The sequence below is a fragment of the Meriones unguiculatus genome, chromosome 10, assembly GCF_030254825.1.
Source record: "Meriones unguiculatus strain TT.TT164.6M chromosome 10, Bangor_MerUng_6.1, whole genome shotgun sequence".
NCBI lineage: Eukaryota > Metazoa > Chordata > Mammalia > Rodentia > Muridae > Meriones > Meriones unguiculatus.
In genome coordinates, this window is record NC_083358.1 from 63,836,103 (window position 1) to 63,859,415 (window position 23,313).

General features: G+C 41.7%; 1 protein-coding gene across 2 annotated transcripts; it reads right to left on the minus strand.

The window, feature by feature from the left end:
- Positions 1-4,956: 4,956 nt before the first annotated feature.
- On the minus strand, positions 4,957-21,069 carry LOC110564148 (guanylate-binding protein 2). Of its 2 annotated transcripts, XM_021661453.2 has the most exons (12): positions 20,877-21,069; positions 19,574-20,155; positions 17,942-18,151; positions 17,069-17,196; positions 16,170-16,279; positions 13,421-13,617; positions 12,864-13,106; positions 10,725-11,005; positions 9,377-9,589; positions 7,285-7,387; positions 6,814-7,007; positions 4,957-5,541 (listed from the first exon to the last, which is right to left on the minus strand). In XM_021661453.2, exons 3-12 carry the CDS (start codon positions 18,129-18,131, stop codon positions 5,431-5,433), a joined length of 1,770 nt encoding a protein of 589 aa, XP_021517128.1. In that variant the 5' UTR covers positions 18,132-18,151; positions 19,574-20,155; positions 20,877-21,069; the 3' UTR covers positions 4,957-5,430. The 2 variants fall into 2 exon arrangements, with proteins under 2 accessions (XP_021517128.1, XP_060248587.1); XM_060392604.1 differs by lacking the exon at positions 19,574-20,155 and having other exon boundaries at positions 17,942-18,149.
- Positions 21,070-23,313: the final 2,244 nt, after the last annotated feature.

Below are 23,313 nucleotides of genomic sequence, written 5' to 3' on the forward strand. Positions count from 1 at the left end.
AAAGAAGAGCTAACTCCAGTTCTCTTCAAACTATTCCACAAAATAGAAACAGAAGGAACATTACCAAACTCATTCTATGAAGCCACAGTCACCTTGGTACCTAAACCTCACAAAGACCAAACAAAGAAAGAGAATTTCAGGCCAATCTCCCTTATGAACATTGATGCAACAATACTCAACAAAATACTTGCAAACTGAATACAAGAACACATCAAAGATATCATCCACTATGACCAAGTAGGCTTCATCCCAGGTATGCAGGGGTGCTTCAATATACGGAAATCCATCAATGTGATCCACCATATTAACAAAGTGAATGAAAAAAAAAAAACACATGATAATCTCCCTAAATGCTGAAAAAGCATTTGACAAAATCCAACATCCATTCATGTTTAAAGTATTGGAGAAATCAAGGATACAAGGCACATATCTAAACATAGTAAAGGCGATGCACAGCAAGCCTATAGCCAACATCAAACTGAATGAAGAGAAACTTAAAGCAATCCCACTGAAATCAGGGACAAGACAAGGCTGCCCACTCTCTCCATATCTCTTCAACATAGTTCTGGAAGTCCTTGCTAGAGCAATAAGACAGTTGAAGGAGATCAAGGGGATACAAATTGTAAAGGAAGAAGTCAAATTATCACTATTTGTAGATGATATGATAGTATACCTGAGTGACCCCAAAAACTCTACCAGGGAACTCCTACAGCTGATAAACACCTTCAGCAAAGTGGCTGGATACAAAATTAACTCAAAAAAATGAGTAGCCCTCATATATACTCACTCATATAGCCCTCACTCATATAGGGCTGAGGAAGAAATTAGGGAAACAACACCCTTCACAATAGCCACATGACATAAAGTACCTTGGTGTGAACCTAACCAAGCAAGTCAAAGACTTGAATGAAAAAAATTTCAAATCTTTGAGGAAAGAATTAGAAGAAGATATCAGAAGATGGAAAGATCTCCCATGCTTACAGCTTGGCAGTATTAACATAGTAAAAATCGCCATCTTACCAAAATCTATAGACTCAATGCAATGCCCATCAAATTACCAACACAATTCTTTATAGACCTGGAAAGAAAAATTCTCAACTTCATATGGGATAACAAGAAACCCAGAATTGCTAAAACAGTCCTCTACAATAAAAGATCTTCTGGAGGTATCTCCATCCCTGATCTTAAGCTGTACTATAGAGCAACAGTTATAAAAACTGCATGGTACTGGCATAGAAACAGAATGGTGGATCAATGGAACCAAACAGAATTCCCAGAAATAAACCCACACACCTATGAATACTCCATTTTTTACAAAGAAGCCAAAACCATTCAATGGAAAAAAGACAGCATCTTCAACAAATGGTGCTGGTCTAACTGGATGTCTACATGTAAAAAAATGCAAATCGATTCATACTTATCACGCTGCACAAAACTAAAGTCCAAGTGGATCAAAGACCTCAACATAAAAGCAGACACATTAAATCGGTTAGAAGAAAAAGTGGGGGAAACCCTAGAACTCATAGGTACAGGAGACTACTTCTTCAACAGAAAACCAACAGCACAGGCTCTAAGAGCAACAATCCAAAAATGGGACCTAATGAAACTGAAAAGCTTCTGTAAAGCAAAGGACACCATCATCAAAACAAAACAACAGCTTACAGATTTGGAACGAATCTTCACCAACCCTTTATCTGACAGAGAGCTAATATCCAGTATATATAAAGGACTAAAGAAGCTGAAAAGCAGCAAACCAAGTAATCCAATTAAAAAATGGGGAAGAGAGCTAAACAGAGAACTCTTTGTAGAAGAATATTGAATGGCAGAGAAACACTTAAAGAAATGCTCAAAGTCATTAGCCATTATGGAAATGCAAATCAAAACGACCCTGAGATTTCACCTTACACCCATTTGAATGGCTGAGATGAAAAACTCAAGTGACAACACATGCTGGAGAAGTTGTGGAAAAAGGGGAACCCTCCTCCACTGCTGGTGGGAATGTAAACTTGTACAACCACTCTGGAAATCAATCTGGTGCTTTCTCAGACAACTAGGAATAGTGCTTCCTCAAAATCCAGCCCTACCACTTCTAGGCATATATCCAAAAAAGGCTAAAGTACAAAATAAGGACATTTGCTCAAACATGATTGTAGGAGCCTCATTTGTAATAGCCAGAAGCTGGCTATTACATGCCCCTCAACTGAAGAATGGATGCAGAAATTGTGGTACATCTACACAATGGAGTATTACTCAGCAATGAAAAATAAGGAAATCATGAAATTTGCAGGTAAATAGTGGGACCTGGAAAGGATCATCCTGAGTGAGCTGTCCCAGAAGCAGAAAGACACGCACGGTATATACTCACTCATATAGACATATAACATAGGATAAACCTACTAAAATCTGTACATCTAAAGAAACTAATCAAGAGAGAGGACCCTGACTAAAATGATCAATCCACATCCCGAAAGGCAAAGAGGATGGACATCAGAAGAAGAAGAAAACAGGAAACAACCTAGGAACCTGCCACAGAGGGCCTCTGAAAAGCTCTGCCCTGCAGACTATCAATGCAGATGCTGAGACTTATGGCCAACTGTTAGGCAGAGTTCATGGAATCTTATGTAAGAAATGGGAAATAGTAAGATCTGAAGAGGATAGGAACTCCATAAGGAGAGCAACAGAACCATAAAATTTGAACACAGGGGTCTTCCCAGAGACTCATACTCCAACCAAGTACCAGGCATGGAAATAACCTAGAACCCCTGCACAGATGTAACCCATGGCAGTTTAGTGTCCAAGTGGGTTCCATAGTAATGGGAAGAGGGACTGCCTCTGACATGAACTGATTGGCCTGCTCTTTGATCACCTCCCCCTGAGGGGGGAGCAGCTTTTCCAGGCCACAGAAGATGACAATGCAGCCACTCCTGATGAGATCTGATAGACCAAGATCAGAAGGAAGGAGAGGAGGACCTCCCTTATCAGTGGACTTGGGGAGGGGCATTCGGGAAGAAGGAGGTGTGGGGAGGGGAGGGTGGGACTGAGTGGGGAGGAGGGAAGGGTTTATGGGGGGATACAAAGTGAATAAAGTATAATTAATAAAATAAAATTAAATTAAAATTTAAAAAATTAATTAATTAATTAAAAATATGTTGAATGATGACATGAGGAATATCAGTGCACTGTCTCTGATCCAGGAAAAAGAGGATGAGACTATTAGAGGATGCCAGGGCATATTTCCTAAGGATCCCCCATAGAGGACTTCGCTGACTGTAATGTGAATCAGTTATAATTCACAAAGAGTCACCACTTCTTTTGTTTTTCCTGCATCATCGTTCTTTTTTAATTATTATCGTTTACATCCCAATCATAGCCCCTTCCCTCCTCTTTTCCTGGTCTCACTCTCCCTCTTCCTCCTATGCCCCCTTCCCTCCTCCTCAGAAAAGGGGAATCCCCTCCCCCACCCGCCCACTGCAGCACATTAAGTCCCATCAGGACTGAATGCATCCTCCTCCCTTGTGGTATGGTGAGGCAGCCCTGCCAAGAGGACATGGTGGAAAAGCAGGCAACAGAATCCATGTCACAGACAGCCCGTGCTCCCCTTACTAGTGCACCCACAGGCAGACTAAGCTGCCCTTCAGCTACTCTCTAAAGTGGAAGGCGGACCACCGTCATCCCAGAGTAGCCCAGGCAGAGATTTTGACTCTAGTTCTGATATGTAAATGTGGGTGAGTGGGGTTTATCTAGAGATTAGAATAATCTAAAGATTCAGCTTTTTGTGGGGAGAGGAAGAAGGAGGCTTTTTATGTTCACCAATAATATGAACATGGAATGGAAGTAGCATCCACTCCAGACTGGCATTGAAAGGCGCCTCAATTTCACCTACAGGTTGGCTACAAAACCCTACAAGCTGAGGTTATGTTGTAATTATGGGATGGGAAGAGGTATTTCATTATATATACATTATATTATAGACACACATTCATTACACAGTGAAGGCTTGTCAAAAGAAAGCTCTCCAGCATGTGTGTGTACATATGCTTTATTTTATAAATAAGAAGTTAATATGTATATATGCTTTATTTTACTACCTTAGCAACAAGGCAAACTAGGACTCTATTCCTCAGTGTTTGCAAAATGGATCAGGGAACCCAAAAGAACACTGTTCCCACAAACATATGATGACGTCAGATCATTTCACCAAAGCTGCATTATTTTTCATTAAGGCAAGTCTCTAGTCCTCTCAATTGTCCCACCTTCCCCTCCCAAATGCTGAGATTAGAGGCTTGTGTCACCTCACCGGGTTTAAGCAACACTTGAACCCAGGACCTTGTGCATTCTGATTAACTCTACCTAATGAGCTGCATCACCAGCCATACAATACACACTTTGAATAAAAGAAAACTTTGGTGTGAGAGTCATCTCAGGAACGCTTATTAACTCAGGTTTCTATTTCCCAGATGGGTTTTCCATGCTGAGTAGTCAGCTCTCCTGTTGCGCTACTTACTGATTAGCATCTGATGCCCACATCTGATCTAACAGAGAGACAGACAGGATTTCTGATTCCTCAGCTGTCGATGCTGAGCCTTTTCAATGAGCACACACAGTGCTGATACCTTGCGTTCAAACCTATATAATTAAACATTTATACCTACAGTTGTTATCAGGTGAGTTAATGCTTAATCAAAGTGCCTTGTCACAGTCCTGCGTTTGATATGAGCAAAATGTACATATGAAAGTGCTTCTTGCTTCTGTAGTTCATGGGAGTGATCAGACCCATGACTTCAACATTATATTTAGTTGGTGGCATTATTCTTAATGAAATAGATAGACAGAGCAGGTATCCTAGCATCCCAGATGGCCTGGATGCTAATGTTATAATTAAATAACTTTTTAGCTTATTAGAAGATTCTGTTATTTCTTCAATGAACTACAAATAATAATATACATTCTGAAACATTTTCAGTGGGCTATTAATTTTTATTCAGAAATATTGTGTTCCTGTAAGCTTATACCAAGACATTTATCCTGAGAGATTTCAAGACATAAAGTCACAGCAGGGAGTTAAAAGGGAAAATGGAGATAGGGTTTAGGTTTTGAAGAACTGTAGTAAAACGTCAGAGTCTTCAGAGAGATGAAAAGGAAATCATTTTGCAAGTTGGTTAAAAAGCTGCCTGCTCTGGATTGCCAAAGCTATACTGTAGGAAAGAGGAAAACTTAAGATTATAAAGGAGAAACATTTGTGGTCTGGGTATGACACAGGCCAGGAGGAGGTATAAAACATAGATGACCTCCACTTCTACAGCGATCACAGACTGGAGTTACATGGAATTTTGAGTTGAGTTTAGTAATAGTTGTGTCAAAGCCTGAAGGTGCTCAGTCGGTGTATTATGTGATGTAGAAGCTGGGAAGAGATGTTTGGGTCTCGAACCTTCAGAGTATGGTACATTTTCCACCTCCTTGCTTATGCTTGATGCTGTTAATCTCTTGCTGAAGTTTCCTGCTCTCGTTCTGGAATCCTTCCTTGAGAAATCGTTCTTGTTCCTAAAAGAAAAATGAAGGCTGAACTCACACAGTGTCCCACAGACTCTCCCTCAGTAGTTACACTAAAACCGGGTGGGGGCGGGGAGGTTGGTGTTTGAGAAATATTGTTAGACAGTTCCTAAAACACCAGTGGCCTATAACACTCAGGTCCAATTCTACAATCCTTTGGCTCACATAAAACAACATTTTCTATAAAATCAGCACCAGTTTGCCTTTGGTTTCTTGCCTCATCTCTGAGCTGTGTGGTGTGGACTCTCAAGCACATGTATGAAAGTGATAAAGATGGGCTCAAAGAAAATGGAAGGCCACTACTTGATCTACAATCAGGACCAGGGTTCAATCAAGGAATTAGAAACATGCCCAAAATTTTGACAGAAATATATTGAAGCAGCTGGGGTCTGAGGTCCTCACAGGATAGTCTGGCCCACCATGGAGAACTCAGCACCATTGCAGAGGAATGAAGAGTACTGCAATTCAGGTATTTAATCCATGTGCTTGAGTATGTCGACGACGAGGGACTTTCATTATTCATTAGGAATCCTCTAGAGACAAGGTCACATTGGGTGTCAGAAGTGAAATCCTCATGGGCTCCATTCAGTAGAGAAAATAAGGTGTTATTGTATCAATAACACCTCATGAAACATCAGTTACATCTCATGAAACTTCAGTGTCCCTATCTACAACGTACACACAAAATAACAGTCTAGATTTATTAAATGGAAATAAGTAGGAGATACTTAAGCAGCACCAAGCAGCACCGAGCAATTCCTGGCCTAATAAAAGGTTTCACCCAGCCATAAACAGCTTTTTCCCATTAGACAGGGCTAGAGATAAGCAGTGAGGGAATGAAAATGCATCAGAGTGTCTGAACTATTTACTGCATCACAGAGGTCTTCATTGTGAAGGTCTTACTTCATAACCCAGGCTGACTCTGAACTAGTCATCCTCCTGCCTCAGCCTGCTGCTAAACTCACATTTTGGTTTTCTTGCTTGATTTTTAGATTCAGTCATATTATTTCAAGTGCATGAGTATTTTGCTTGTGGTGTGTGTAAATGTGCCATCTATGTGCCGTGCCTGGGCCTGCAGAGGCTAGAAGAGAGGGTCCAATATCTGGAGCTGGAGTTGTGGACTGTTGTATGTCACTGTGTGGGTGCTGGGAACCAGTTCTCCGTCCACTGCAAGGGCAATAAATGCCTGTAATGTTTCCAGTCCCATGACACACTTTTTTTGATTGGGGCACAGGAACATACTAAGATAATCTGGTCAATTACCTGAAGTTTAAGAGCTATGATTCTTTCCTGTTCTGCTATTAACTGTTCCTGGTCCTGCTGCATCTTCTCCATCAGCTGTCTCACATGCTCCTGGTAACTCTTTTCCTTCTGCTCCATCATCAGCTCATATTCCTTTTGCTTTTCTGCTAACTCTCTGTTTGTAGCTTCAGCAGCTTCAGCCTTTATCCGCTCCGCTGAGGAGGAAAAGTGAAAGAATACGAAGATTAAATTTTATGAGTTGCTTTTGTTTCTTGACTCCTCTAAACTTTTTTCCTGTCTGTGATAAAATCTCTTGTGGAAAGTTTTGTACAGAATAACAAGTTAATAAGGAAACAGATAACTGTATGTACCAGATTTAAAGCACACCATGAATGATGCTTGTGGTTCCTTCCCCACAATGGTCCATATGGACCAATACTGCTAAATGTGTCAAGAGCTCACGACATCTGGAGTCTCTTCAGCAGCTCTCACCTTCAACCGCCTTTGCTGCTTCCGTGAGTGACTGATCTGCCTGTAGAAGAGTTTCAGCCACATTGTCCTTGGACTGTAAGTACTTTTTCAGCATCTCTTCTGCCTAGTTGTATAGAATAAGTTGAAGACAAACCAACGAGTCCGTTAAGTGACATTGATGTTACCAGCTATGCAGCAATTCAAATAGCTTCTTAAGTTTAATCAACCTAAAACTGACTTAGTGACCATTCCACCACAAATCCTATTCTCTCATAGTCACATCTTTTAACATCTCACGACTCTTAAACTAGTGGTATCTTTGATCTCTTATCTGCTTTGCACATCTCATATATAACTATGAGCTGATCATGTTTGGTTTAGCCTAAAAAAAAAAAAAAAAAAGAAATGTTGCCTCAGCCTTTTGCTTGTCATCTGTTGCATCCAGATCTCACAACCCCAGACTTGCCTCTGCTTCAACTACTGCTCTGAACCATTTATCTCAGAGTATCCGGAGTATCCAGTATTCTGGGATGGTCATATTATTCCAGTGTTCAAAGATGACTATATAGCTCATCCAAATGAGCATAAACATTTTTTTTAGTGTCCTCCAGGATGTTCCTTGTCTAGATCATGATTTTCTTTATCTCTCACTAATCTCTACTTTGCCCACCATCTCCCAGAACATCAGGTCTCTAGCTACACCTGAAATACACATTTTACTCTTAAGGACTATTGCTCTTGCTTGAAATTTCTGTTTTCTACATGGCCACACGTCATTCCTTCTAATGTCTTTGAATAATTTGCTATGCCTCTGCCGTATGATATATCAAAACAGGAAATTATAGTGTCTGGGATATCCAAAGGATTAAATTCTTGTGAAAGACATATAATCAGAAAAGTGTCATGGTGTGTCTTAGAAATCTTAAGAGGAGTTGATGCACCATTCTTTTGTCTTTTTGTTCCTCCTTTTTGTTTCAAGGTATAAAGCTGAAGTAGAGCCTGACTTTCAAGAAGCTACCATAGAGCATGGATGCAGCCTGGAGATGTAGTCACTGGAGAACAGAGGAAGAGGCCTAGGAACAAATAGGTTGTAGAGCCACCACGCGGAACTGGGTTCTTCGTGACTCATTGTTGTTTGTAAGTAATACAAAGTCAAAACAATTGCAAACTCTATTATCAGTGTAGAGTAGTCGAGACCTAATGGACATAGATGATGCTTTCTGGAGTTGCATTCAAGTTTTGCTGCTCATTGACTGTGTGGTCTTAAGTGAGCCTTGTATTTCACTCTGCCTTGTTTTCTGTTTCTCTTTGTAGGCACATTAATAATGCATGGCTTACAGAAGCAAAATATCTGGGCCCAGGAGTCTTTTCTGAGACTGTTACTCCAAACAAGGACCATTCATGGATAGAACCTAGGATCCCTGCTCATATGTAGCCCATGGCAGCTCAGTATCCAACTGGGTTCCCTAGTAAGGGAACAGTGACTGTCTTTGACATGAACTCAGTGGGTGGCTCTTTGACCACCCCCACCCCTTAGGGGTAGCAGCCTTGCCAGGACACAGAGGAGGACAATGTAACCAGTTCTAATGATACCTGATAGGCTAGGGTCAGATGGAAGGGGAGGAGACTTTCCCTATCAGTGGACTTGGAGAGGGGCAGGGGAGGAGATGAGGGAGGGGACTACAGCTGGGATACAAAGTGAATAAAAAAATAAAAATTTAATTAAATAATGCATAGCCTATGTGGTGATGTGAGAGTTAGAGAATAAATTTCTGAAGCACAGGGAGACCATCTAAGTGCTAACTGCTGCTATCGCTGTTATTACTTTTAATTGTTTGCTGCTAACAATCCGAGAAGTGCTCAACACACATGACCAAATAGATCATTTTAGACAATTAGATGAGCAACTAGGCTGAGAGAATGGATGAATTCCACAAACACGTCTAAGAGGTCCAGTTGTGCTTCCAAGGAGAGATCTGCTGTCTGTCTCAGGGTCAGCGCCCTGCCCAGCTGTGTAAGACAAGGGCACTCTCCACCAGCACATCCTTGTTCTCTCTGCCATTGGGAGAGGCTCCTACCAAGCCCTCCAAGTGGTACCAGCTACTCAGCTTACCTGGAGCCCCTTTCCAGGAGCCTGGTTATACTTCTTCTCCAGCTCTTGTTTCTTTTGAAGGAAGAGGTAGTAACCACCTGGTCTAGAAAATGTCCCCTGTTTTACTTCTTCTTCCAGAGGTCCAAAAATATCCTCCAGCAAATCTGAGCAACGAGCGGATGACACGTCTATGTTCTTCTGAACAAAGGCATCTCGCTTTGCTACTATCAGGTTCTGGGGAAGGACAAACCCACACACATGGCAGAGATGAGAAAGATAACACAACAGACTGCTGGACAATGTCTAAACGGGGCCACACTCTTCAGCGTCGTGTGAGACTCTCCCTGAAGAAGGTGCTGGCTACAGAAACTGACACTTCAAATCTGATTTCCTAAAGGTCTGTCTCCCTGTTTTCCTGCTTCAGAGATATTCTTAGAGCACAGGTATTGCTTCTCAAAAGAGAAGCCTTTATCTACTCAAGTTTCTAATTGAGGGAATATTTTAGATTATAAAAATTAGAGCTAGGCAGGCCTGTGTGGACTTCCTGCACTCACTTCTTTGTGACTTCGTGGCCTCGTCGTCATTAGTGGACTAAGGTTTCCTTGTCTATAAGGATGGAGTAACAATACCAGTCTCAGAGGTCTTTTGTCAGACTGTGTGAGTGGACACAGAGAACTAAGTCCAGGGCTCTGCAGAATTACTCAGGAAAGGGTAACTGACTGTGCAAGGCTCTGTGATAAAGGACTATTTCTCACCACACAACCACCAATGAAAGTCCTGAAGATGAAAGGATGAGCACTTTAGGGTTTGGAAAGCAAAATAGGACAGCTACCTCTCCTTTTGACATCAAGCAAGTAACTAATCAATCAACTATTTTATCTCCTTTAGGTTGGAGAGTAATCAATTTCCTGTTGACATTGACTCTCCTGTTTCACCAGAGCCTCTGAATGAAGCCTTGGTAAAATCCCGCCTTGGAAATCCAAAGAAGCATTGCCCCTCATTAAATGGCAAAACATTTGTAAAAATTCTTATGATTGATTTCTCATTACCAATGGGAAACACAAAAACAATGTATTTCTGAGCAATAAAAACTACATTAGGATCAAAATGACAAAAATACATTATATTCAAAATTCTCAAAGAATAAAAAATATATTATAAAAAGTAAATGTAATGATCCTTTGTAAATGCAATTGTGAAATTCCCTCAATGGCTGAGAACATAGTTTCCAACAGAATGTAAACTTTCAATAATCACTGCAAATTTGTCTGTGTCACTGACTGTTACTACCTTGGAGACTAAGGACAACACTCATCCCAAAAAGGGTCCTTCCTTTTCTCTGTTTTATGATTTTGTGTAGCACACCTACCCCTAATTCCCTCTGGAACTTTTGGTCTACATCCTTGAAAGAATTCTGCATGAAGACCTCAATGGCCTCACTCTCAATGGGCCTGTGCAGTTCTAGCAGCTCCTGGAGGGTTTCCGTGGGCAGCTGGACCTTCTGAGTCATCTTTTCTTCATAGTAGGCAATGGCCTTTTGCACAGCAGCTGAGTTCTCTATCTGGGCCAAAGTCAGGACAGCATTCTCCATGCAGGGTAGTTCTCCACTGCTGATGGCATTGACATAGGTCAGCACCAGGCTCTGTAGACCTACAAAAAACCCAAAAAAGTTAAGAAAATGGCTGTTGGTTGGTAGAGAGAGCACTCTATAGTTTTAAGATTCTCTGAGAAAGAATAGCAAAATAATAATTTATTAACCTTAGATCCAGAGGATACTAAATCATTTTGTTGTCGTTGCTCTCCTTCATTTGTTCCAAAGACTATTGGAGGTTAGTCTGATGCTTATATTTTGATGCTAATTACTAGCCCTCAAGATCTGCTATTTAACAGGTGTATATGTCTTATTAATTGTGATAGCAGGTTAAATAATAATGCCGTGATCATTACAGGGTAAATAATAAACAATATATAGCCCAACACCCATTTTCATTTACTGCAACAAAAGACAGATGCTGCACTAAGTGGGTTTCCAGCATTGGTGGAGGATATTAAGTCTGGTTCCTTTACTCCCCTTATTCCTTCTCTCCCACTACTAGTCTTTCCTTTCATTCTTAATTAATTTTTTAAAGCCAAAGTGATAGCTTTGCTATTTCTTCTGGTTTTGTTGTGGTGGTTTCTTAAATGCTGCGTCCTTCTAATCCTGCCTCTAACCTGTATATAGGATCCACCGAGACACTCTCTTACAAAGCTGTAAGCAGGTGAGCAGATCATCTAGGTTTGCTCCAAATTTTGCTGATTGATTAAAAGCATCACAGTCCAGGAATCTGTCCTGCCCCTTTGTACCACCACAATGTGCTGTATGCAGCACACTCAAGAGAGTTATGCATGTAAACAAGAAAACTTTACATTGTTCCCCAGAATCCCTGCCTGGCGAATCCCCCATAGAGCTTAGCACCAACTATACTCTCCTTCCATTGTGTTCCTGCCCTTTCAGGACATCATCACTCCACACTTCTTCAACGGGGGAAGGGGGGGGAGAGGAATCTTTCTTCCACCCTATTCTCTCAGTCGCCTGACTCTCACTTTCTTAAAGTTGGAAAGTTGCACCCTGCTTTTGGCCTTCTTTGGTTACATTAGTACATCAGGTATTACCTTCTGGCATTCTGGGTAACTCCTACCCATTTCCAACTTCTCACCTTACTCATCAGCTTTAAAAACAAACAAACAAAACAACAACAAAAAACAGTGTTCTCTGTGTCCCCAAGAGCTTATGTTCCACTTACCTAGACCTCTGACTCCCCTGTTGCAGCTCCTTACTTCTCATTAATTATGTCAATTATTATTTATCACTATGAATTTTACGTTTTTGTTTCCATTTAAAGTGTCTTTTGGTTTTGTTATACTGGAAGGAGGATGGAAAACACATCTGTTTTTAAAAATAATTTATTTTTATTTTATGTGCATTAGTATTTTGTCTGTCTATGTGTCAGATCTTGGAGTTATAGATAGTTGTGAGCTGCCACGTGGGTGCTAGGGAATTGAACCCAGATCCTCTGGAAGAACAGTCAGTGCTCTTAACCACTGAGCCATCTCAGCTCCCAAAAACACATCTCTTAACCCTTTACTATACTCAATAATTGGCTCTTTAAAGTCATTATTAAATATTTTGTTTGTACATGAACATTGTAGCCCATAGTAACAATCTCCATAAGTGTCATATTTCATTTTTCCTGACTTTTAAGTAATCCTTTATATAAGTGGTAACCACGAGTGAGGGGAAAATGCTCTCAGGGTTGAATTAGATTCTAGTTATTTTCCCTTTTGCTATTACCGATATGAGATGATGAGAAACGGCTTTAGTTCCCAAGTAAATTCCACCTGTGTTGCATGCACTACATTTTCAATGACATCAGCTAATGGTGTTTGGTCTGGTTGGATGTGGCTGCCTTAGTATCTCCTATATTGGAAAGAAGAGAAGCCAAGGTAAGAAGTAAAAAGAAGGACTTACGTGGCCCATTGACTATGACGCCACCAGACAGACTCTTGACATTGGAATAGCTGAAGATGTATGAAGTGAATTCTGCAATTTGTTCTACAAATTCGCCACTCAGGTCCTCCTCCCTCATCGTCTCGAGTTTGGAAAGGTATTTCCTCGGAGCGGGCCTGTCAAAGACAAAGCACTTCCTCTTTGGGAAGAACTTCCTGATGCACAGTCGAGGCTCATTAAAGCTTTTAGTTTTCTTATCATCTCCTGCAAGAATGAAAATTAGATGCAATAAAGTTCATATGAATAATTTCCATATATGACACTTCCAACCCCATAACTATACAAGTTGAAATGCACCTAATACAGAACCAGTGACACTAAAATTAAAAGAAAACACCCTTTCTCTAAGCAGATGTAGCTTATAAAATTTCAGTGGAATTCAAGAGATTCAGCTAAGCTGTGCTTTCATTTCCTATAACAGCAGTCAGGGTCACACAGATACAAAATCAACTGGGTAGAAATGACATTTATGAAATTATTTTCCCTTTGTATCAGAACAGTCCACCAAGCCCAGGTACCTTTTTTCAGGGTCAGCGAATTCTCCAGGTACTCATCAGCAGTGATAGGTCTTCCATTAGCTTCCAGCTCCAGGGAGAAATCTCTTAGAGCCCACACAAAGACTGGAAAGAAGCCCACAAAGTCAGCAGAGTCATCTACGCCACCCTGCTCAGGTGATGACTTTGATTTGATTAGATCAGTCAGCTCTGTCACGTAGCTGAGACGTTAAATTAAGAAAACTCTAAAAACAAAATTATTGTCTTATGATAAATATCCCGCCAGTGCCTGCCCCAAATTAATGCATGCTTGTTCGTTTAGCTGTGTTGGTTAGTTTTTGTCAGTTTTCCATAACTGGAGACACCTCAGAAGAGTAATCACCTCAGCTGATTAAATTTATCAACTGAGAAATTAGCTCTATCAGCCAGGCCTGGGGACATTTCCACGGGACGTTTTTCTCAATTGCTAATTGATGTGGGAAGGCTTGGCCCACAGTGTGCAGTGCCAACCCTGGGCAGGTGGCCCCTGGCTGTATAAGAAAAGTAGCTGAGCAAGCCTATGAAGCAAGCCAAAAGGGCAACGTTCTCTGAGGTTTCTCTAGATTCTGTGTCTTGGCTTCCTTGATGACAGATTGTAACCTGTAAACCGAGCAAACCCTTTCATCTCCAAGTTGCTTTGGGTCATAATGTTCATCCCAGCAACAGAGAGAAAACCAAGACATTGCTCATTCACAGAATTCAATCATTCACCAATCTATTGAGCCTCTACTATGAATGAGTCAGTTCCAAGGAAAAAATATTGAGCTTTCATTGTGACACTTGGAGACAAAAACAATAAGTGAATTATTTTAACATCTCAGATATTTGCTACCATTTGATGAAGAAAAAGGCTTTAGCCTAAAGGCTAGAGAATAACTATGTATGTCTAGTTTCTCAGAGACTATCATATGCTTTGTGAAGTCCTTGGTCAGCAGAAATCTAAAAAAGTTAGAAGAGCCATCCATGAAAGCCCCAGTAGCGAAGCTGGAGATATGGTTCCGGGGCTAGAAGAAGCTGATGTTTCTGCAGAGGACCCAGGTTCAGTTCTCAGCACCCAGATCCAGTGGCTTACAATCTGGTGAAATTCAAGCTTCAGGAAATATGACACCTCTGGTCTCAGCAAGCAGCTCGTTTGCACCAACACATACACACACAATATTAATCAAATGAAACCTTGGAAAGGTGTATTTGGAGAACATTCCAGATAGTTGTCAGAAAACCCCTGAAAAACATGACTGCATCTGACATGGGTGTGGACAAGTGCTAAAGAAGCCAGTACCAGGGAATGTCAGTCCTGAAGGCCAAAGCAGGAAGTTTCCAGTTTGTTTTCTGCTAAGTGGAAAGCCAGAAGTGGACTTCGATTGTAGAGATGGTAGAAGATATGTTAAGTAATTTTTTAAGTGATCACATTTCTGGGGTTCCAAGTGTCAAGACTTTCATGGAAGAGTGTTTGGTCATTGAGCCAGAACAAAGAAAGCTTAGACTAGACACAATAGGGAGGTTGGTCTAGGAAAATAGCTTTGCAGATGGAGTTTAAAACATTTGTGAGCTAATACTTTCTAGGATGGGAGAGAAAGGATCAAAATGATTGCTAAGGTTTTGATCAGAGCAACTTTGTGGAACATGTGGGATTTAGTATCATAGGAAAGGTGAGAAAACTGTTTTGTAAATTTTGAGATCAAATCATCTCTTAAAGATCTATATGAAGATGGAAAAAATTGAATCCTCTCACAGTTTTAAACAGAAAATTGGTCATGACTGAAATACAGGTGCATAGAAGCCCTTTGCCTGATGATACTGCATGAGAGTAGAGAATGAAGGAAAGTGGGTAACCAATGAGCTGTGATGTTCAGAGTCCACAGAAACCAAACAGTTAGCCAGAGAGGAGAATGGAATATTAGGAAATGACGAAGTTCTAGATGCAAGAACCAAGTCGTTCAGAAGAGAAAGGACTTGAAATGCTGCCGGCAGAACAGATGATGTGACTTCTTACTGAGCACAGTGATGTCAAAGAGAGCACAGGGTGACACCTCAAGTTAAGTTTATGGATAGGCTGGTGGCATTGACAGCAACTCGGGCGGGTAAATAGGAAGGCAGAGGAAAATGATACCAAGAGGAAAAACTAGGAGAGAATAGTGGAAAACAGTGTCTGTTTGCTACCAGTCTCCTAAGAGCAGCAGTTAAGATCTTCAGCAAACCAAGGCTGTGTGGCCTATAGGCTTGCAGAGAAAGGTGGTTATGGTCTGAGGGCACTACATCTTTCCAATGGCAGAAGGATGAAAAAGTGACTGGGAGCTGCAGATTGGAGAAATATCGCATACTGACACTGGGGGTACAGGCTGAAAAGCAGTGGCCATCTCAGATCCCTTGGTGATATTGCACGATAAATATTACCTACAGCATGCAGTGAGGAGTCGGGCTATAACTAATAGGTAAGGATAACGATCTCCATGATCTTTGAGAACATGGGTTCTACAGCATGTTGAGGATTTGGACAAATGCAGGCTAGTGAGACAGATAGGGAGGTTCCCAGCAGCGTGTCACTGCGTGTATGGCGGTGTGTGATGTAGGAAGTTCTAGAGCAAAGTGAGGCGAAGTCACATGAATTGTGTCGGGGGATTTGTTAACGAGAGACTTAAAAATGCTGAGGTCCTTGCCCTCCTGTCTACCTGACAATACAATGAAGGTATTCTTTCTAGGTTTAGGACAGTTCTAGATAACGCCAAAAGGATACTGCAGCTGGTCCATGGCCTGCTGGTTGATGGTTCCTATGCTGTTGTAGATGAAGGTGCTGCTGAGGAGGACTGCCAACGCAAAGATCCAGCAGTCATTCTGGTTGTCTCCCTACAGGTGAGTGAAAAAGAGTGACTAAGAGACTGTCCATCAACTCAGGTAGGTGAAGATGAGCCTTTGTCTGTCTCCCATTAGCTATGACAAGGGTAAGTCATTTCTACTACATAATAATTTTCTGCCTGTACAATGATTCTATGAATGTTCAATCCATGCTCTATAATTCAAATAAGACAGTGTACACCCATGTGTATGACAGCATGAAGGACATTCACACTTAAAAGTCATAATGTTGACTAAATATTATACACTAAAAGTCTAAACTGGCATGTTATGGTATGGGACAGTTTAGCTCTAGTTAAAGTGAGGTCCTTTAATAAGCGTTTTGTTTGGGCAGAGAAGTAACACATGATTCTCCGTGAACAAAGACAAAGATGTTGTGGCAGATCTTGCATTGCCATCCTTACTAAGAGTCCTTTGTGCAATTGACCATTCTTTTCAAACATACTTTGGTAATTCTCTGAGAATTTGAAACATTGTATTTTCATCATGGTCCCGCATTGAAGAGTCAGACATGTTTCTCATAGGTATAGGCACCTTCAGGTTGTCATTAGCAGTTTCAAACAAAATATTCTATTTTGATGTGAAAGAAAAAATGACCAAAATATTGTTAGCTATTATTTAAAGGCTGATCCACTAGTCTTTGACTCCTCTTAGACAAACTTGAAGAGCAGCACATTCCCCTAATTATTCAGAATCATAAATCCAGGAGTGAGATGGATATTGCAAGTTGAACTGTTGACAAGCCTCAAATAAAATCTGAAAGGCTTTTTGTTTTTTTACCTTCTCAACATCTTCAAGGCCCTCAGTGTCCAGCAGAACTAAGGTTTGCCCTGCCTTCTTAGGATGAGGCACACACCACATCCAGATCCCCTTGGTATGAGATTGCACTGTGGAACCCAGAGAAAAGCCTGCAAAATAGAATGGGCATTGGATGGGAAGGAAGCAAATAATGGTGCTTCTTGATATTGAGTTGAAAATTAACATAGTTACGATTCTGGGAGAAGAGCAGGGAGGGGGTGACAATCAGGATGTAAAGTGAATAAATTACAAAATAAAAAAATAAACATCTGCAAAAACAAAAGAAAGTAGAACAACTTCAAGTATCAATTTTAATTACTAGCCTAGAAATAGGGCACTTGTAATATCTAATGCTGATCTTAGAGCTAGACACTTGCTCCTCCTATGTGGACAGTCTAGTAAATGTTTTATAATTCATCATTAAGGAAGTTAGCCAGACAGTAGTGGCATGTGCCTTTAATCCCAGCACTCAGGAACAGAGGCAGGAAGATCTCTGAGTTAGAGACCAGCCTGGTCTACAGAGCAAGTTCTAGGACAGCCAGGACTACACAGAGAAACCCTGTCTATAACAACAACAACAACCCCCCAAACAAAACCGGAGGAAGTTAGCTTTCTCAGTGAATGTATTAGTTCTTTCTCTAAAACACACCTACACCTGCAAATTGGAAAATAAAGGCACTGTTTAAAAAGCCAGGGAGTAGAGGATGATTCAACAAGGAGAAACTCTGCTGGTGGGTAGACGTTATCCTTTCATATTTCCTCCCCTCTCTGGCATTCTTTCCTCACATTTGCTTTCAGGATGCTGGCTACACGAGTGATCAGAAGAGCCTGAGCAGTTTTGTTGGTGTCACTCACCTGTTTTCTTCCCAGCCAGCTTGTTCATCAAGTATGATTTTCCTGTGCGGTAGAGGCCCACGATCGCCACCACCACCACAGGCTGCTTGATGGCTTTCAGGATCTTCAGAGCCTCCTGGTTGACCACTAGCTGAGCCTCAGTGTTCTCAATGAGGCACATGGGTTCCACCATGTGGATCTCTGAGGCCATCTTCAGGCCTTCTTTTGTCTCTAAGGAGAAGATAAGTCAGACCACACTTTCTAGTCAGTCAGAAGACATAAATATTATACACTAAAATTTTCCTTCTCTGAAATGTGTTCCTTGTATACTTCTAAGAATTCTGAGGCCTTGTATGGCTGTCCTGTAGGTTGGTCTACTACTTCTATTTGAATACAACTAGTTTGAAGTTCATAGATAACCAGGAAAGTTATGTACTGGCTTTAAAAGGCTGCATGTACCATTTCCCCAGCTTTGTCCAACCCTGGTACCCACATACTGTGAGTGTAGTGGCTGACTGGGCTTGCAACATTTCTACAACACCCCTAATGAGGCTGCATGGCTTGCACCTCCTTTTTTTCTTATATCAGATTTTTGCTAATGTCCCTTTTTGCTTCAAGATCTAATCTGGGATCCCTCACTGATCTTCATGTCTCTGCAGCTTCCTCTCATCTTCATTAGATCTTTATTCTTTCTTTATCCTTCATTAGTTTATATCTTAGATGAGTATGTAGCAGTTATTTTGTAGCGTAGACTTCAGTTAGATTTTTTTTTAGTTGTTATCTTAATATTAGTTTGAAATTCTATTGATATGTACTGGGCAAAAGGCCACAGAACTGTTATTCTGTAATCTTCACTGATCAAAGCAAAGGATTGATAATTCGGGCATTACTTCCTCTGATAATACTCTTTTGAATGTGGCCTGTTGATTAAGGGGTTACCTGCCAAGAACTGTTTACTGCTTTATAATTATAATCACCACTTGAACAGCAAACAAATATTTGGAAAAAAATGTCTAGGATTTTAGTCAACAGGGACATACAAGGGAAAAATGCACTGAGGTTGCATCTCACTCCACTGAGAGTGGCTAGCACTAAGATAACAAGGAAAAAGTCCTCCAAGGACGTGGGAGAGAGAACCTTATGCATTGCTGGTGGGAATGCAAACTGGTGCAGCCATGGTGGAAAGCAATGTGGAGGACTACAGAACTACCAAATGACCAGATACCACACTCCTGGATACACACACACACACACAGAGAGAGAGAGAGAGAGAGAGAGAGAGAGAGAGAGAGAGAGAGAGGAGGGAGAGAGAGAGAGAGAGAGGAGAAACTTTTTGGGGTGAGGAAAAGGACCAGGGAAAATTGGGGTAAGGACAAATAGGGTATACTGAGTAGGCAAATATGGACGAGACACAATAACATACATGGGTAAAAATGCCCTAATGCTGCCCATTACATTGTACACTAGTTAAAATATTTTTATTTTAAAGGTCGAAACAAAAACAAGGAGAAAATTTTAAAGTTGCCATTTGGAGAGATACTTTTAAAACCCAACACATGTAACTTTCTCAAACCTCCCCCCCCCCCCCCGTGGGCTTTGGCCACAGCTTTCAGCATCTATGAATCTACGAATAATTCAAGGTTAAAAACTAACCACTCCAACATTTCCCTACAGATGACTGTCTGCTCTTATCAGGCCATGTACGTATTAACTGGAGTCTTCAGCAAGCAGGGGTATTGCTCCTACTTTCACTCACTCAGTTGGTTGCCTCAGTGAAACCTGCTAAGTATTTTTTTCATTCTGTGTGCCGTCTTTCCTCTGTGATCACTGCTTGTGTTATGGCCTGACTTGTTTACTGAGGCTCCTTTGGCTGGACCCGTGTTTGGCTGGCAGATTCTTCCAGAACCATGCTTGTCCTGTGTTGCTCCGGAGTTGAGTACTCCTCCCAAAGCTTTGGTTCAGTTTGGTGCACTGTAGGATTTATGCCAGAAATATCACCCGCAGCACAGTCATTGTGTCGAAGTGAAACATTATCTTCTGGAACGTGAGAGGGTCTTTGAACTCACGAAGTCAGAGCTGCTGTGGCTCCTATAGAAAACCTGCCTAAAGCTGGGTGCTTGGTGGTGCACACCTTTAATACCAGCATTTGGGAGGCAGGGGCAGGAGGCTCTCTGAGTTCAGGGTCATCCAGGTCTATAGGGTGAGTTCCAACGTGGCCAAGGCTACACAGAGAAACTGACACCAAACAAAACAAAAAGAAGGAAAAAAGAAAACCTGCATAAACTCCAGCTTCAAAATTCGGCTATAGAGGGGAGAGGATCAGGAAGCCCCACGCACAGCTCTGGAGCTATTGGCAATTAATGGCTGCTAGGGGTGGGATGGGGCGGGGGGGGGAGGCTGGTTTTATTCAGTTATATGTCTCATGGTAAACTACCCAGCCTCCAGTAGGTGGCCCTTATGCCCATGCTCAAATGAGCTGCAATAACCTGATTCAATGAGGACATGAAATTAGCAATAGGATAGAGTTGGGGATGGTGAGGGTGACGGAAATGTGTATTCAAAATAGTATACACAAAGATTTTATGGCTCCCTAAATTATCAGTGGGAGAATTGTCCCCTTTTACAGATTCCAAGCAGCCTAACTTAGCAATAAGAAGACACCGGCAACAAGTAGAGGGATTTTGTCTGAGTTTCATTAGCCAATAAAGATGATTTAAACTAATGCCAAGAAAGCAATACCAACCTTAAAACCTCATGCCCTCTCTGTGAACTCTCCTTTATGCCGAACCAGGGACAGGGTCACTAAGGGCCAATGCTGCCTCTGTAAACCAGCGCTGGATTTCATGTAACCTGCTGTCCCACCCATGGCTGTCTCAGTTTCAGCTATCCTTGACCAAGTCTTTTTTAGGATAAACCAGCAGTCTGGCAAAACCCTTCTGCACCCCTGTAGTCTTACCTGAAGCAAAAGCCTTTAGTGTGGTGAGGAGAGCTCCTGTGTGAAACGCTGAATGCCTGTGAGCTTTGCAGCAGTCTGGGTGCTGAGAGCTCTGTCCCCTCTCTCAGGCGCTGTGGTAAGTACCAGCAGGAACCTAGACGTTGAGAGTTTCCTGAGAATTTAGGAGGAGTTTGCTCAACAAAAGAGCAATGTTTAGGAAGGTGAAAGTGAAAGTAAAGCAGCACCAGGGAAATTACTCAGAGTGAAGGGTGTGCTAATGGGAAGGCCTGGGAGATTTCTCAAGCAGAGATTGATAAATGATGCAGTTTTACTCCACAGTTTTTTGTGTTTAAAATTCGAACGTAATGCACTGACTGAAGAGGGCATGGTTTTGAAATCGCTCCCTGTTACGTTTCTGTCCTTTTTTTGTCCATTAGTGTTTGTTTTGCGAAGTTGCCAGCTCCACTGATTGCACAATGATACCAAAAGATTGGGCAATTCAGAGACAGACACGAATTCATTTAAAAACCATTTCTCTATACTGTTAAAGAATAAAGATGGAAAGAAAAAATGTTAGGGTTAGAAGAAACAGAGAGAGAGGAGGGATGGAGAGGGGGAAGACACACAGAGAGGGAGAGAGAGAGAGAGAGAGAGAGAGAGCGAGAGAATCACTGAAAGTGAAAGTGAATCTGAGTTTCTTTAAATATATCAAATGTTGGGAAATCAGCTGATTGGCTTGTGTGTTTGCCTTCCACACTAGAAGAATCTGTGGACATTATACATAATCTCCAAACAATTTTGGCACCACTTGAATATTTGTCAGTCATGTGGAACATAAGGGTAAACGAAAAGGATTTTTTTTTTTGTCTCTAAGTTTAAAGGGGCCAGTTTCCCGGTCTTTGTATTATGTTTCCTTAGAAACAAGTGAGTCAGAGCCCTGTCCATAAACTACTGAGTGTAAATAACATCTCTCAGACACTGAGCAGAGCCACTGTTGGCCATAAACCTCTGAGTCTCTGGACTGTGCCCCAGCAGGCTGGCGATGGCCTTGGCATTGACAAGCCACTGGCACTGTGGCTGTGAACAGTGTTCACAACTGTGCTTTGTAGTTCTGAAGACATCTAATTAACCTTCATACCCATCTACCCACTGACTGGCGCTTAAAGCCTTCCATCAGACCTAACACAAATCAGACAATAGGCCAGATTCTTAATTTCCTGGGTGCAAGTGTTGAAGCATTTCTATGAGCACACATGATACAGCATGCACTCAGAAGTATATTGCGGAAAAGCTCTACCATCTGCTGTTATCCTATAAGCTAATGTATCATCAGAAGTTCTCTTCCAAAGCCCTGGGTTTGGGGCCACCATGAACACCATAATTATACAGAAAGTATCTTTGTGTTTCTGTATTCCATGGGAGTGATGAGACAAATAACTGTGACATTTTTCTTTGTAGTGCTTTTATTCTGAATGGCTAGATGCAGAGCCAATGTCCTCATCACTGGGAGTGTTATTTTTAAAATGATGCACACAACAGATATTATATGAAAGAGTTTATTGGAGGGAAGGGAAGCAGAAGAGAGTTAGGTCCTGAGTGAGCCATGAGGGTGGGGTGGAGAATAGAGACAGAGAGACAGAGATGGGAGGAGGAGTACCCCAACAGACAAAGAGGAGAGAGCAGTAGAGGAGCAGGAGAACAAGCGAGGAAAAGAGAGAGAGGGGGAGTGGCAGACCAGCCACTAACTTCCTGTTCCAGATGATGTCATAGGATACAAGTACTGACACAGGACATTGTCAAGACCCTAAAGGCAGGCCAGTGGATTGCCTGCACAACATAACATTCCTCCGTTTTTTTAAATTAAAACTTTATATTTTTATATGAGTTACAGTTTATTTACTTTGTATCCCAACCAGAACCCCCTCCCTCATTCCCTCCCAATCTCACCTGCCCTCTCTCACCTCCTCCCTGCCCCTCCCTAAGTCCACTGATAGGGGAAGTCCTCCTCCTCTTCCATCTGACCCTAGCTTATCAGGTCTCTTCAGGATTGGCAGCAATGTCCTCCTTTGTGGCCTAGTAAGGCTCCTCCTTCTTTGGGGGGGGGTGTCAAAGAGCCAGCTATTGAGTTCATGTCAGAGACAGTCCCTGTTCCCCTAACTACAGAACCCACTTGATACTGAGCTGCCATGGGCTACATCTGAGCAGGGGTTCTAGGTTATACCCATGCATGGTCCTTGGTTAGAGATACAGTCTCAGAAAAGACCCCTGTGCCCAGATATGTTTGGTCCTTGTGGAGCTCCTGTCCTCTCCAGGTCATACTAACTCCCTCTTCTTTCATATGATTCCCTGCACTCTGCCTAAAGTTTGGTTGTGAGTCTCAGCATCTGCTTTAATGCACTGCTATGTAGAGTCTTTCAGAGGCCCTCTGTGGTAGGCTCCTGTCCTGTTACTTTTTTTC

Excerpts from the sequence above, each read along its gene's own strand:
- LOC110564148 (XM_060392604.1), bottom strand. The coding sequence starts at position 18,131 with ATGGCCTCAGAGATCCACATGGTGGAACCCATGTGCCTCATTGAGAAC. Across the intron at positions 13,107-13,420 it reads TTCGCTGACCCTGAAAAAAG|GAGATGATAAGAAAACTAAA; the intron begins GTACCTGGGCTT and ends TCATTCTTGCAG. Across the intron at positions 7,008-7,284 it reads AGCAGCAAAGGCGGTTGAAG|CGGAGCGGATAAAGGCTGAA; the intron begins GTGAGAGCTGCT and ends TTTCCTCCTCAG.